Source organism: Schistocerca piceifrons, chromosome 5, assembly GCF_021461385.2.
Source record: "Schistocerca piceifrons isolate TAMUIC-IGC-003096 chromosome 5, iqSchPice1.1, whole genome shotgun sequence".
Lineage (NCBI taxonomy): Eukaryota > Metazoa > Arthropoda > Insecta > Orthoptera > Acrididae > Schistocerca > Schistocerca piceifrons.
The window spans coordinates 77,342,892-77,358,083 of NC_060142.1; the positions used below are offsets into that span (position 1 = coordinate 77,342,892).

General features: G+C 39.0%; 1 protein-coding gene across 1 annotated transcript in view; it reads left to right on the forward strand.

Annotated features, from left to right (window-relative positions):
• Positions 1-1,145, forward strand: part of LOC124797957 — a 28,808-nt gene extending 27,663 nt beyond the window's left edge. Inside the window, exon 3 of the mRNA XM_047261114.1 lies at positions 566-1,145. Within this exon, the coding sequence (XP_047117070.1) occupies positions 566-747 (182 nt within the window). The 3' untranslated portion in view covers positions 748-1,145. The remainder of the gene's footprint in view (positions 1-565) is intronic.
• The last annotated feature ends 14,047 nt before the right edge of the window (positions 1,146-15,192 follow it).

Consider the following 15,192-nt stretch of genomic DNA (forward strand, 5'->3'; position numbering starts at 1 on the left):
TAAGGAAATAGTTTGCTGACTTTGGCACTGCCTATTGTGCAATCTGGCTGAGTGGAAACTTCCACAAGCCTAACCGTAAACATTATGCTATTGACATCAGCCGAGTAAGCAGCCTGGGCTGTCCTGTGTGGGGTATCAGCCCCAGGATACAACCACCTCACAGATAAAAGTAATGATGCTGACAGGAAACGTGTCTGTGTAACAAGATAATGGCAATAAGTGGCAATAATGACAGTATTTTTGGTGGAATAGCATCTCAAAAACAAAAATTACTAGAGTAGGGCAGACATTCAAACAAATTAAAAATGTGGTAAGATCCCTAGCTCTTTGAAATTTTCTTGCTTTGTGTAATGATTGTTCTGGGCTATGTTTTTATTTGAAAATTTCCTTCCTGTTGAGACTGTTTGACAAACAGAAATGGGAAGCATACTGTTAATAATGTAAATTTATGTACTTTATTGATTGATTGTGGTTGTGGATACAGTTAATGGGCCAGGATGCCTGTGTTGTTCCAGTAATGTTTATATATAATCATCATTAATCTGAAGCAGTTCCTTTATTTCAGGTAATATTGCATTGCACATTTTTTCCAAAACTGCAAGACTGACTTATGACCTGGAATCATTATGGTCTGTTGGAGCTGAATATGACAGACTTAGTAACAAGAAAGATGATCCAGTGGTGGAATTACTCTTGCAGCATTCTGTATTTTTAGGAGACATAAAGCCTTCAGAAACCAAAGGTTAACATAAAGCAGAAAGATGTTTTGTGCCTTGAATTGTAGTTCATTGTGTAAACACTGTGTCCTAGGTTCCAGCAGCATTGCCAAATAGTCTGTTACATAATACTTTGACTGCGTGAATTGTCTATAGGTGCTGTGAGCAGTGATCTCTAATATAATCACTGCCAGAAACAGTAACCAATTGAAGTCAAGACACAATCACTTTAGTTCCAGAAGAAGCTGAGCAACCATCAAATTGTTTCTGAAAAGTGAAACCAAGGAACTTAACTGAATCAGGAAATCATAATTTATCAAGAATTGTACATTCAAACTGAAATACTTGTGTTTAATTTATTGTATGTTAATGAATTAGGATTGTTTGCTTTTATGTATATATTATATAAATATATTTTTATAACAATCAGAGTGTGTCATAATTAATTTCAGCATTCACTAAAACTTCTGCTTTATTCTCAAATGCAAGTGAATAATCTTCATTGTGTGGACTGATTATTGTAAAATTTGACACCTGTCTATGACCCAAACAGCCTTTCACGTACTGAACAATTATAAAATTATAAGCATGTAACAGAAAAACTCATTATTATATTTTAAGGATTTAAAAATATTATCAGAGTATGTAATATAATGTTCTCCGTTTCCACGTTTCCATTACACACTGCCACCTCAATATATATATAATGTCGCTTGTGTCTGTATATGTGCGGATAGATGTGTGTGTGTGTGTGTGTGTGTGTGTGTGTGTGTGTGTGTGTATACCTTTCCCTTTTCCCCCTAAGGTAAGTCTTTCTGCTCCCGGGATTGGAATGACACCTTACCCTCTCCCTTAAAACCCACATCCTTTCGTCTTTCCCTCTCCTTCCCTCTTTCCCGATGAAGCAACCGTGGGTTGCGAAAGCTTGAATTTTATGTGTAGATGATGTAACTTACCAAACAAAAGTGTTGGTATGTTGATAGAAACACAAACAAACACACAAAATTCAAGCTTTCGCAACCCACGGTTGCTTCATCAGGAAAGAGGGAAGGAGAGGGAAAGACGAAAGGATGTAAGTTTTAAGGGAGAGGGTAAGGAGTCATTCCAATGGAGCAGAAAGACTTACCTTAGGGGGAAAAAAGGACAGGTATACCCTCGCACACACACATATCCATCCGCACATATACAGACACAAGCAGACATATGTAAGGGCAAAGAGTTTGGGCAGAGATGTCAGTCGAGGCGGAAGTACAGAGGCAAATATGTTGTTAAATGACAGGTAAGGTATGAGCAGCGGCAACGTGAAATTAGCGGAGGTTGAGGCCTGGTGGGTAATGGGAAGAGAGGATATATTGAAGGGCAAGTTCCCATCTCCGGAGTTCTGATAGGTTGGTGTCAGTGGGAAGTATCCAGATAACCTGGATGGTGTAACACTGTGCCAAGATGTGCTGGCCATGCACCAAAGCATGTTTAGCCACAGGGTGATCCTCATTACCAACAAACACTGTCTGCCTGTGTCCGTTCATGCGAATGGACAGTTTGTTGCTGGTCATTCCCACATAGCTTCACAGTGTAGGCAGGTCAGTTGGTAAATCACGTGGGTGCTTTCACACGTAGCTCTGCCTTTGATCGGGTACACCTTCTGGGTTACAGGACTGGAGTAGATGGTGGTGGGAGGGTGCATGGGACAGGGTTTACATCGGGGGCGGTTACAAGGGTAGGAGCCAGAGGGTAGGGAAGGTGGTTTGGGGATTTCATAGGGATGAACCAAGAGGTTACGAAGGTTAGGCGGACGGCGGAAAGACACTCTTGGTGGAGTGGGGAGGATTTCATGAAGGATGGAGCTCATTTCAGTGCAGGATTGGAGGAAGTCGTATCCCTGCTGGAGAGCCACATTCAGAGTCTGATCCAGTTCCGGAAAGTATCCTGTCACAAGTGGGGCACTTTTGGGATTCTTCTGTGGGAGGTTCTGGGTTTGAGGGGATGAGGAAGTGGCTCTGGTTATTTGCTTCTGTACCAGGTTGGGAGGGCAGTTGCAGGATGCGAAAGGTGTTTTCAGGTTATTGGTGTAATGGTTCAGGGATTCAGGATGGAGCAGATTCGTTTGCCACAAAGACCTAAGCTGTAGGGAAGGGACCGTTTGATATGGAATGGGTGGCAGCTGTCATAATGGAGGTACTGTTGCTTGTTGGTGGGTTTGATGTGGACGGATGTGTGAAGCTGGCCATTGGACAGATGGAGGTCAACGTCAAGGAAAGTGGCATGGGATTTAGAGTAGGACCAGGTGAATCTGATGGAACCAAAGGAGTTGAGGTTGGAGAGGAAATTCTGGAGTTCTTCTTCACTGTGAGTCCAGATCATGAAGATGTCATCAATAAATCTGTACCAAATTTTGGGTTGGCAGGCCTGGGTAACCAAGAAGGCTTCCTCTAAGTGACCCATAAATAGGTTGGCGTACGAGGAGGCCATCCTGGTACCCTTGGCTGTTCCCTTTAATTGTTGGTATGCCTAGCCTTCAAAAGTGAAGAAGTTGTGAGTTGGGATGAAGCTGGCTAAGGTAAAGAGGAAAGAGGTTTTAGATATGGTAGTAGGTGATCGGCGCGAAAGGAAGTGCTCCATCACAGCGATGCCCTGGACATGCGGGATATTTGTGTATAAGGAAGTGGCATCAATGGTTACAAGGATAGCCTGGGCTTCAGCTGTGGTGATGTTGGGAGTAGGATTAAGGTTTTTCAAGAAAGATTGAGAGGCAAGGCTGGAAGTGAGAAATTCCTGGAAGGTTTGGAGAGGGTGATTTTGAGGAAGAGGAGGTGGGTCCCGCTGTGACGGAGGACGGAACTGTTCCAGGCAGGGTTCAATTTGGATAGTGTCTTGGGGAGTTGGATCATTAGGAGTAGGATTAGGATTATTTTTCTTCATGGCAATTAATATCAGTATAGGCTGAAACTCTTGCTTTAAACACATATCAAATGCATGTGTGTGAACTTAAATAGGCTATATGAATTCATCATTGGAAACTTTGACACATGTATATGATCAAACCAGAGTTTGGCTGGGAGTGAAGAACCATACGTGTGTGTCAGGAAAATACTTTATCGTGTAATGTGTTAAAAATATTATCTGAGTACACAGTATAAAATTCTCCATTTCTACTTTCCCATTTCAACTCTACTGTCAAGTAATTAGATTTGCAGCAGGTCTGGAAATTCACTTATTTGCATGTTACTTGCAGTTCTACAGTGGCTTGTAAAAATCACAGGAATATCTGTGCATGAAAAAGTTGTCTCATGCCTCATAGTTAATAATTCAAAAGGTTGAGATCAGGGGAACAGACAGGACCATGCAACTGTCCTCCCCTACTTTCTATCTGACATGGTAGATGTCATTCAGTGCATCTCAAACAGTGCTACTGAAATGTATTCAGAGGTCATCATGCATAAACCACATCTTCCTCTTATTACAGTGACAGATACTGTAGCAAACTGTAAACAGCACCTGTAAGCTCAGCTGGGAGAATGTATGCACGTACCGGATAGTTCAGTCACCTACAGTTCCTGCTCATATATTAGGTTGCTGCATAAGTTTCTAATGTTTTTCTGTAAGTTTAATAAACATAACAGATACATAGAATAGAGACTTCAGTCATCAATAATATATTCTTCTTCACTGTTTACAACTGTCTGCCAATGCTGGAGTAACTTTTCAATTCCGTATTTTCATCTGGAAAGGAAGTTCCTTGAAAGTTGTTTTATAGAGAGCAGAAAAGGTGGAAACTTGAAGGTGCAGGATCATGTGAATAAGTTCAGTGCAGAATGACTTCCCAACCCAACTCCTGTATAGTGTTTTTTGTTAGTCTAGTAGAAAGCATGTGGGCATTATCATAGAGTTGCAGTAGTTCACACAGTCTTCCTGCTCGTTCTTCTTAAATTCTGTCTGCAAGACGTCTCAGTTATCAACAATAAATGTGAGCAGTGATGGCTACATCTTAGGGAAGCAATTCGTGGTACACCATACCGTTTCTGTTGCACCAGATGCATAACATTATATTTTGTGGATGCACGCAGGTCTTTGCATGGGAGTTACTGCTTTGTTTGGGGTTGACCATCTCTTTCTTGTCATTATGTTAGTATGAAGACACCATTTCTTGTCACCAGTAACTATACAAGATAGGAATTGTTGGTATTGTTCATAAGCCAGTTGATGACAAGCAAGCAGAGATGCACATATGGCCACCCTGTGATTTTTATAATTTTAACTTAGAGCTTGTGGTAACCTATACACTGATTTTTGAAACTTTCCCATTGCGTAGAAATTTTGCACAGTGGAATGATCACAGTTCATCACATTTGCCATTTCTTGAGTACTTTGACATGAATTATTGTGGATTAATGTGTTTAAATGATCTTCATCAACAACTGAAGGTCTTCCTGAACGTAGAGTGTCATTAATGTCAAAACGATTCTCCTTAAAATGAGAAAACTATTTTCTTGCTGTGTTATGTCCAGTGGCATTATTCTCATAAATGCCGTGAATATTTCTGGCTGCATACGCTGCTATCACCCCTCTATTGAACTCACACGGAAGAATATGTTGAAATGTTATAATTTCTCCGCTTTGCACTCCGTTTTTTAACATCCACAGCTTCGCTCGGTATCTCAAAATGACAATATGTAAACTCAGATACAAACAGTGAACCATAAATAAAAAATGATAGTTGATAAATAAACACACGGCAACCGGAATATGAACCTTCAAGACAAGAATGCTACCTACTTATGCACCAACCTAATATTAATTTTAAATTGCTGCTGATTTATGCCCTGAATGGAGGGTAAAAATTGTACCTCGAGGATTTTTATTTGGCCACTGATGTTCTTTTTAAAGAAATGACTGCATTGAATCTTCCACCGCATTGGGAAGAAACCTGTTTTTAATGGCTTTGAGTGTTTCAGATCCCTCTTTGTGTCCCTCATTTTCACTGTCAATGACCAAAGTATCTATTTCACACAGATCATCCAATACCCTAAGTTTTCACCATCTTTTATATGGCATTGTGGCTACATTTCGGTTGTGCCGCATGTTTATGGACTATGACAGAATTTAAGCTTATGGGCTATGACAGAATTTAAGCTTATGGGCTATGACAGAATTTACAGTATTATTTTATTGTTAATAAGCACTTTGTATGGTGTGTAGCCATGTATGGGAGTGAAACATGATCAATAAATAGTTTGGACAAGAAGAGAATAGAAGCTTTCGAAATGTGGTGCTACAGAAGAATGCTGAAGATTAGATGGGTAGACCATATAACTAATGAGGAGGTATTGAATAGAATTGGAGAGAAGAGAAATTTGTGGCACAACTTGACTAGAAGAAGGTATCGGTTGGTAGATCATATTCTGAGGCATCAAGGGATCACCAATTTAGTATTGGAGGGCAGCGTGGAGGGTAAAAATCGCAGAGGGAGAGCAAGAAATGAACACACTAAACAGATTCAGAAGGATGTAGGTTGCAGTAGGTACTCGAACATGAAGAAGCTTGCACAGGATAGAGTATGGAGAGCTGCATCAAACCAGTCTCTGGACTGAAGACCACAACAACAACAAGCATTACAAGCTAGTTTTGTATGATCACAGTATGGAAGTTGTTTGTACTAAATCTGGAAGTTATTTTGTAGAGAGTAATCACAAGTTGAGAGTCAAAAGACTTAAAAATCACAGAATATTTTCAGTAATGAATTTATATACCACATTAGCTTAATAATGAGCACAATGCTTGGTAATCAGACAGGATCAAATCTTGTAAACAAATTAGTTAACTTAGCAAGTGATGATGCTTTGTTATGAGACTGCATATTTAGAATCTTCTGTCATGCACTAGTAGTACTAGCCAGATTAGGAGGATCTTCGCACCCATACTCACTTGCATCAAAACATCCCATTGTCATTGAAATATTTTAAGTAAATCATAAATATTCTACCTCGAGAGAATTCCCTTATATGATTTCATAAACATGTCTTTATACCACATGTTTATCTCTTTATATAATTCTGGAGAGTGCTGGGTGGTATACAAACAATGCAAAGAATAAAGGTAACTGGTCAGTGTATAGTTGAGCAGTAAGTAGTTGATACATCCATAAACAAGACTGAAATCATCTCTAAACTTTCGGACAATGTCCGTCCTTGAAACTAAAACGCAAGTTTGAAGGGTAAGAAGGGTGATTGCTGTGGAATGAGAAGCAGAAAGGGAATTAGAAATAAATGTAACACTGGCAAGCTCTCCCGGACTCAGGCAGAGGAAGTGGGAATTAGCTTTGGGGAGGGGAATGAGGACAAAAGATAACAAGGCTGAAAGAATAAGAGAACAGAACAGTGTGGTATAAACTAACAGATATATGGATTATGCTAGAGTGAAGTTGTTGAGGGGCATGAGAAATGGAATAAGGGATTAGGTGGAGATGAGTGTGAGACAGAGGCTAATGGAGACTGAGGCAAGGAGGACTGGATGGTTGAATGACACGCTGTAGTAACTGTTCTCATTTATGCAATTTAGAGAGCTGAATGTGGTGGGACACAGCCAATCTGTAAGGCATAGACTGTGAAGCAGCCACTGTACTTGAGAATGTGAGAATATTAAGCTCAGTGGCTTGCTCTTGTCACTGTTTGGTCAACAGTTTTATGGTGACCATTAATTCAGGTGGCTGGCTGTGGGTGGTCATGTCTGCATAAAAGACTGTGCATAAGTTACAGCAGAGTTGATAAATGACCTGACTGCTTTCACAAGTGGCCCTGCACTGTTTGTAGCGGAACAGTGTTTAGCACATTGTATTTACGTTAAGGAAGATGATGGTTGCAATCCACGTGCAGTCACCGAGATTTGTGTTTTCCATTATTTCCCAAAATTGCTTAAGATGAATGCCAGAATGGTTTCTTTGGAAGGGCGAGTCCAATATCACCCAACCAAAGGGCCTTACACAAGTACCGATTTACTGGCCAACCAACCAACATGGTGGCATCCTCCATACAGCCCAACCAAGTGCACAGAGCAATCACTGTCCCACACTGTTCTTATAACTGGTTGTGTGAATGTTAGAATCCTTTAATCATTCATCCATTCATCATGTTTGATATATCCCATGAAGGAGAGTGGTGTATAATGCAGAAAATATAAACTGTTTATCTCTTTTGGCACTCAGTGACATGAGAACTATTTCTCTGCATGGGCAGTATGGTCTACTGATTTTTGCTTTGTGGTGTGCCTAATGACTTTTGACTTCTCCCATTTGCATCAGAATGTGCTTTTTGGTGTGATTTAAGGAACATGTAACTGGCCCATGCTTACATAGTAGAAACCATGTCTTGACTGCCTCAGCATTTAAAAACACACTTACAGCTTCATGACACGTGGTGTCTAACGGAGCAGTCCCCACCAATGCAGTTGTCCACCTGTTGGTGCCATGGCAGTGCAATGTTTCCTGTCTCCTCTTCATCGCAGATGGCATTTTCTTCTGTGCACTGCGTGGTGCGATATTGAGGAAACTGTTTAAAGAAAGTGACAATTTCAATTCTTATAGCCTCAAATCGCTATTTTTCAGAGGACTATTTACCTTTTAATTACTGACCATAGTCATTATGACATTTTGAATTTCAGTAACCTGTTCATAGAGTTTGCCTTGAAAAAATGTCAACACTTATTTTACATATGGGTACACTTAGGGTCATGCATTCCAATATAAGAAATGTGGATAACGTATTGAAATTACTTTTAATGCTGTAAGTAAATTCATATCTATTTCAGTTCCAGGCTAACAAGTAGTAGTGGAGGTATGTCATGTTTCCACTGTGCTCAAGGCTACAGGCACAGCCAATCGTATATTCACCAGTACGTGTATCTGTGTGACAAGTATTCCATCTTGTTGTCTGCAGTGTGGAAGCTTTGTTTGTAAAACAACATGTAGTAAATGTTAATCATATTAATATATTAACAGCAATTTAAAGAAAAAGTAACAGTGTCCAGCATTTTGAAAAAACTGGTAAAACTCGGTGAATTTTTGCATTTTGCCTAAAAACTCTGGAGAAAACATGGTACCCAACTTGCTTGTGGGCAGAGACATGTGCTTGCTTTCTGCTTAGCTTGATACATTGTTAGGCTCACTGTTCATCCTCTTCTTGGTGCTGTGGAACTGCCTGCCATCAGTTTTGCAGCGTCCTCCTTCCCTCCCCTCACTCAGGTCAATGCAACAGCCAGTCAGTGTGAGCTGAGCTGTGCAGACGTTTGTTGTTGTTGGTGGTGTAGAACGGTTTGCATGCCTCTCCTGCAGCCTGACCACACTTCCACGATTTGTTGTTTTGCTGTGGTTGTGTGTTTGTGAAGCGATATGAACCAGCAAAGAGCTGTGAGGAGTATTTGATGTGGTTTCACACTTACATCTGTTCAGATGTATTACTTTTTTTTCTAACACAGTGTGATGAGGAAGATATGTCTTTTAGGGAAGTTTGCAGCTTATTTGAATCCTTTTATCTAGGAGGTGATAGGGCTGCATACCTCCATTGCTTTGAATGTATGCGGAAAAATTATTATTGTAGCATGCCAACAGCTATTTATCTAATTGCTGTTGTGTACGAAAGAGCTTCTTTGCCATTTAGTGGGCATAAAATAAAATGGCAGCTAGCTGATTCTTCCATCTTTTCTTGGTAGAACAGCTTACTTATAAATGAAAAACATAATATTGTTTATGTTCTACAAGATTAATTTATTGAATTAACAAGTTGTTGACTCACAAGGCCACCATCAAACCTTAACTATCATCATCAGTGAAGTTACAATGTTTTTAAACGACATCGGAAAAGATGTTACTCATCTAGAGTGAGGCACAAATATAGAATAAACGGACTGCCAAAAACAGTGAACATGTGGGTCTGTCTGGCTGAGAGCTTTGTTTGACAGTCTTTTTGTTTTGCCTATCTGCAACTCAGAATCTCCACTATATTACTGAGTAACTACTATCATTTTCATAATATTGTTAATTTTAAATTAAATCATTACATACCAGTGTTTTTTGAGTTTAGTGTTAATATTTTTTTTTCTAGTTTGCTCCCTTTACTTTTATTTACTATTCAACTTTAAACTTTTTAATTGCATTACCACTCCACTGTCAAAGTTGATATTTTTGTGTGTTTGTGCCTCACTCTAGATGAGTAACATATTTTCCAATGTTGTTTAAATGTATTGAATCCTCTTTGACGGCAGTAGTCAGTTAAAGTCTGATGATGGCCTTGCCAGATGACAACTGGTTAATTCAATAAATTAATCTGGTAGAACTTACCCACTATTGTGTTTTTCAGGGGCTCAGCAAATGTTAACAATTGTTGAAAAGTATTTGAAGCTAGTAGAAAGGGCAAGGAAAGAACAGTAGGTAAAAATGAAACCTAAGGTCACTATCTGAGTTCCTAAGAGTCATATCTATCAAGTAGTGGTTGAGTCTTTTAGGGACAAATGCTGCAAGGTCATCTTCTCTTTCTTGAGACTATGGCTGTTTAGGTTGAGCTGATTCTGACTAAATTTTAGTGAGATGCCCCCCTAGCTCCTTTCCTCTATACTTCATTCCAATCTATGGTCACAGAGTTAATGAGGAAATTTTTCAAATCAGAAGTTTTGGAGAAACAGGTTGTCTGTAACACAGATCTGATGACCTGGTTTTTTTACAATGTCCAATGTCTATGAAGCTTGCTTTCATTGTCTTCTGTTGAAATGATAGCTATGAAAGAGTTTTCTTCGACCTTTCCTATGCTCTGTTGGAAAATTTGACTGAAGCCTCCCTCAAAGGCTTTTGTACAAGATCTGCTCAAAAAATTCCGGAACATTCGTAATTTTGCGCCAATGATGTGCTGAAGCGAAATGTGGTTGGCATCCCTGCACACGCCTGTGTTTAATATGTAACTGCCAGAAGTTTCATTGTTATATGTATGTTAGTACTGAGTAGAACATTGTATTGCACAGTTTGCGAATTTCGAGATGGGAGAGTTAGAGAAGCAACATGGGAACATCAAAGAAATTGTGTGTGTCAATCGAAGACTGACTGTCCGAGAGGTTGCAGAAGAATGTAACATTTCAGTTAGATCATGACATGAAATCCTGACATACCTGTGTCTATGCATTATGTTGCTGCAAAGTTTGTTCCACGGCTCACGAGAGACCACCTTGAAATCTGTGAAGGGCTTTTGGACTGCGCAAATGAGAATGAGATGTCCCTTTAAAGAATATTAACTGGTGATGAGACGTGAGTCTACGGTTGATGTTGAAACCAAAGTTCAATCTTCACAATGTGTCGGGAAAGCTTCTCCAAGACTAAAAAAAGCTCGTCAGATCTGGTCAAATGTCAAAGCCATGCTGATAGTTTACTTTGACTTTGAAGAATTAGTTCATCGTGAATTCGTGCCACAGGGACAAACTGTCAATTGATGGTACTATCAGGATGTGTTGCAATGCCTGCGAGAAAATTTGAGAGCAGCCTGAAATGTGGCAAGACAATTCATGTCTCTTGCATCACAATAAAGCAACCGCACATTCATCACTGTTGGTGCATGACTATTGCACAAAGAATGAAATCACTGTGCTTGCTCATCCTCCATACTCTCCAGATGATGTTTTTTATTTACAGAGTTAAAAACCTCATTGAAAGGATGAAGATTTGCAACAATAGAAGATATAAAAGAAAATTCACTGACGGCGCTTTGTGCAATGCAACAATAGGCATACCAAGACTGCTTCCAGAAATGGAAGCGGTTTTGGGAGCAGTGTATCAGTTGTGGAGGAGAGTATTTCGAAAGAGACCATGTACATTAAGTAAAATAAGTTGTGGACAAAGTTCTGGAATTTTTTCAACAGACCTTGTAATGTTCATGAGGTGGTCAAGGTGGCTTGGGGTGTTGATTGTGTACTCATTGTGAAGCAGTTAATACACAGCTTCTGAAGTGCTTGTGGTAGGTACAGTGAAGCAGTAGCATAGAAAAGGGTGGCTGAGAAGTCCTCAAGTGAAAGCAAAAGAAAGAGGGAAGAGTGCTACAAAGTAAGAAAACAGAACTTGTGGAAAGTGCTGAATAAGAGGTTTCTTAGACTGAAGTAGTTCTGGTACTAAAAAACACGTGCTTCTGACTTCACTCAATGTTCATGTATGTGTATACATCAAACTGGTCTGTTACTATTCCTTCCATATTTTTTTTGTTCAAATTGTACTTGAATTTGAATTTTGGATCTCTTGGTGAAAATAACATTTTATTTTCTTTGCAGTCTAGCCACATTTAGGTTTTTCTAAAATTTTTGTTCATATTATTTTTGACACTTAATTCTGTTGTGAGATACTGGTATGTCTATTTGTTTTTTTTTTATTTCTTTTAACTCAGGATCTAGCCCTCATTATGTTCCTATATATGGACAAATTTATAAATTTTGTCAAAATCTGTCAAAACTAGTTAAGGACTAAGTACAATACTACCCCAGAAAGATGCAAAAATTGACCTTGAAAACCTGAAAAAATCAGGAAACTTTTTCTTTAGAATCTCTGTACACCCTGAAGAACATACATATCATTTTAATCATTTTCAGTGCATGCCTAATGTGAAAGGGAATATTAAATTTAACACAGAGAGTGTCGCATCTCATCAACTTGTGACTAAATGATGGACTAGAAATTAAAGGTGCTGCGCTGTACTACTACTGGGCAGTGATATTTTGGGGGCCATTGCCTCCCAATTATTCATTTTCTGTAAGGTTAACAAGATTCTAAATCAGAGTAAAATAATTGTTGATCTTTCTGAAGTAAATGTAAAATCATTTCTCATGTAGGGGCCTTGATTAAACCTGTGTTGTGAACATACAATTTTAGTAAAAATCATTTTATAACTGACATTTCCCCATACAAATGAGTCCACACCATCTTGAAGTTATCTTCTTTTCCTTCAATGGGATACATAACTGGCAGGTGCGAAATAGTGTAGTACCAGTAGGAAAGAAACGACAAATCTAACAATAAGCGTGACTTCCTTCCACAACACAGTATGGTGGGCCATTCGGTTAATAAAACAAAATCGTCGCTACTCAACCGATAAGAACAAATAGGAACCTAAAATTACTGCACAGTAAATATATCTCATAACAGATATCTACAGGATTTTGTCAAAGGGGGACTCCGACTTGTGAAAGAGGACCTTAAAAGGAATAATATATTTTTCCGAAAATTTCCACAAAGAACGATAAACCATTTTATTCAACAATGATTTTGAAGTTTTCACCAAGCAAAAATATAACCTCTTTTCTTCAAAGTGCTGTATTTTGGCAAACCACTAAGAAGCAGTCGTGCTCCAATCTCCCTTCACCCTCCAAGGTCATTTTACAGTCTTCTTTTTTTCAGTCCATATTTGAGCTGAGGATGTAATCAGGAGTGGACGAGCGCTAATTTTTTTGGCACTCCATGATTATTACTGACAAGGTGTTTTAGAGTACAGAGATCTCTGTTCGACAGAGAGCTAGAACAATTTTTGGTGGCAAAAACGGAAAGACTCTGGAATTATTCAGTGTTACACTTTCCCAAATTTCCTCATTTAAGCATGCACCTGTCACTTCTTGCAGTGTAAGAAAGAGCTTTTTCTGCATTAAAGACTGACCCCACAGTCAAAAGCATGAACCTGATTGAGGAGAATTGGATTATCATTTATTTATCATATGGCTTTTAGTAGCGGGAGTCTTCGAAGAGATACTCGGCTCACGTTTTCATTTTAAGAAGAGGGACAGCATCTTTAACGGAAATGGAATATGCCAGGAAAGAAAGGTATTTGGAAGGAATTGTCTGTAAAGGAAACAGCAGAAAACCATTTTCAAGGTTGCCAGTGGATATATTCAAACCACCTAGCATCTTGAATCCAGGAATTGCTATCTCAGAGGCTCAACATGCAGAAATACTCCATGTTGGTGGAGAATTTGGAAAAACTGGATGTTGTACATTGTTTTAAAATAAAATGAAATGCATCACAACAAGAAATTGAATTCTGACATTCTATGTTTTTCCTTTAACTGTGCATGTTTAGTCATTTGATAGTGCAGGAATGCATGAATATTTTAAGATTTAATTGTGCAAGGAATTGCTGGCTTCAGTTATTATAGTATTACAAGAGCGCAAACAGCTTCTGAATGATAGGGGGAGGGAACCCGCGAAAAAATATTTTAGAAATGAACGAACTGTAGGGTGTGTAGTTATCGCATACCCCTTCTGCTCTCTACAAACCCCTTCCCATTCTTCTGTGTTGATACTTGTTTTCATAATTGAGTACAGCTCGGGTGATCAGATAGGGCGATATTCTGCCATCTGCACTGGTAATGACAGAATAGGGATGGGAGATATTCGAGAGTGCAATAGATGTATAAATAGTTTAAATCTATCATTGGCACTGCTGGCTATTGATAGTGAGTACCCCTTTTCAATTTCATTACACAGCAGCTAGGTCATGTGTAATTTCATTCAGGTGATATGGGGGGTTCCAGACCCCCCCCCCCTCACCCTTTTCTGTCTACATCCTTGGGTTGGGCAAAATACAACTGGCCTAGAAAATATTTCTTGCATCTTAAAACAGACAGCCCACACAACTTGCATCACCTGCCACAGATTGGCTATTGTAAGGTGCATGAAATATATTTACCATGTTAGTTTAATTTGTGCTTCCTTTTTAACTGGACACGGCAATCTGCTAATGCGGCATTAAGAATGAGCTTGGAGAACCATAACTATAAGAATAAGAAAGTAGAGTTCTTCAGTCATGCGTGAAAATTTGCACCCAGACTGACGAGCTGCTAGAATGGGTGGAACATGTGACATGTGGGGACTGGGAATTTTTGTATTTATTATGACCACCTGGGCTTAACATGAATTCTACAGAGAGTGTATTGTGTTTATTCTTCCATTGCCTGTATCTCCTAACTGAACGCTTCTTCAAACCCAACTGAAGAATGCTGCTAGTATGGATGGTCAAGTGGCATGTGGAGGTGGTGAATATATATTTTTTTTTAATTATGGCTGTCCAAAACATAGCAAGGAATTTGGAGAGAACGCATTTTTCCGTAGTTCAGCCTAGGAGCACGTAGGTATTTCAGTTTACACGGAGCACCATCCAAGGCCAAATTTTGCCCGTGTTACAATAAGCTGTAAATCCTGTAATATGTATTTATTTTAAGTAATTATGTTTCCAATGTGAAATCAGTTTAACAGGAAATAGTGACAATGTAACTAAAAACATAATTTTTTGAACACGTAGGATGAATATAACAAACAAAAGTGGTCAAATCTTGGACAATGAAAGTTTGTATAAACTAGAAACATAAAGTCTGTACGTAGACAGGCTGTCCAAAGGTTCTATGCACTCTTTGATATAATAACTGAATAATTCAGTTTTCACCATGACAGAAAGTTTCAAAAACAGAAATA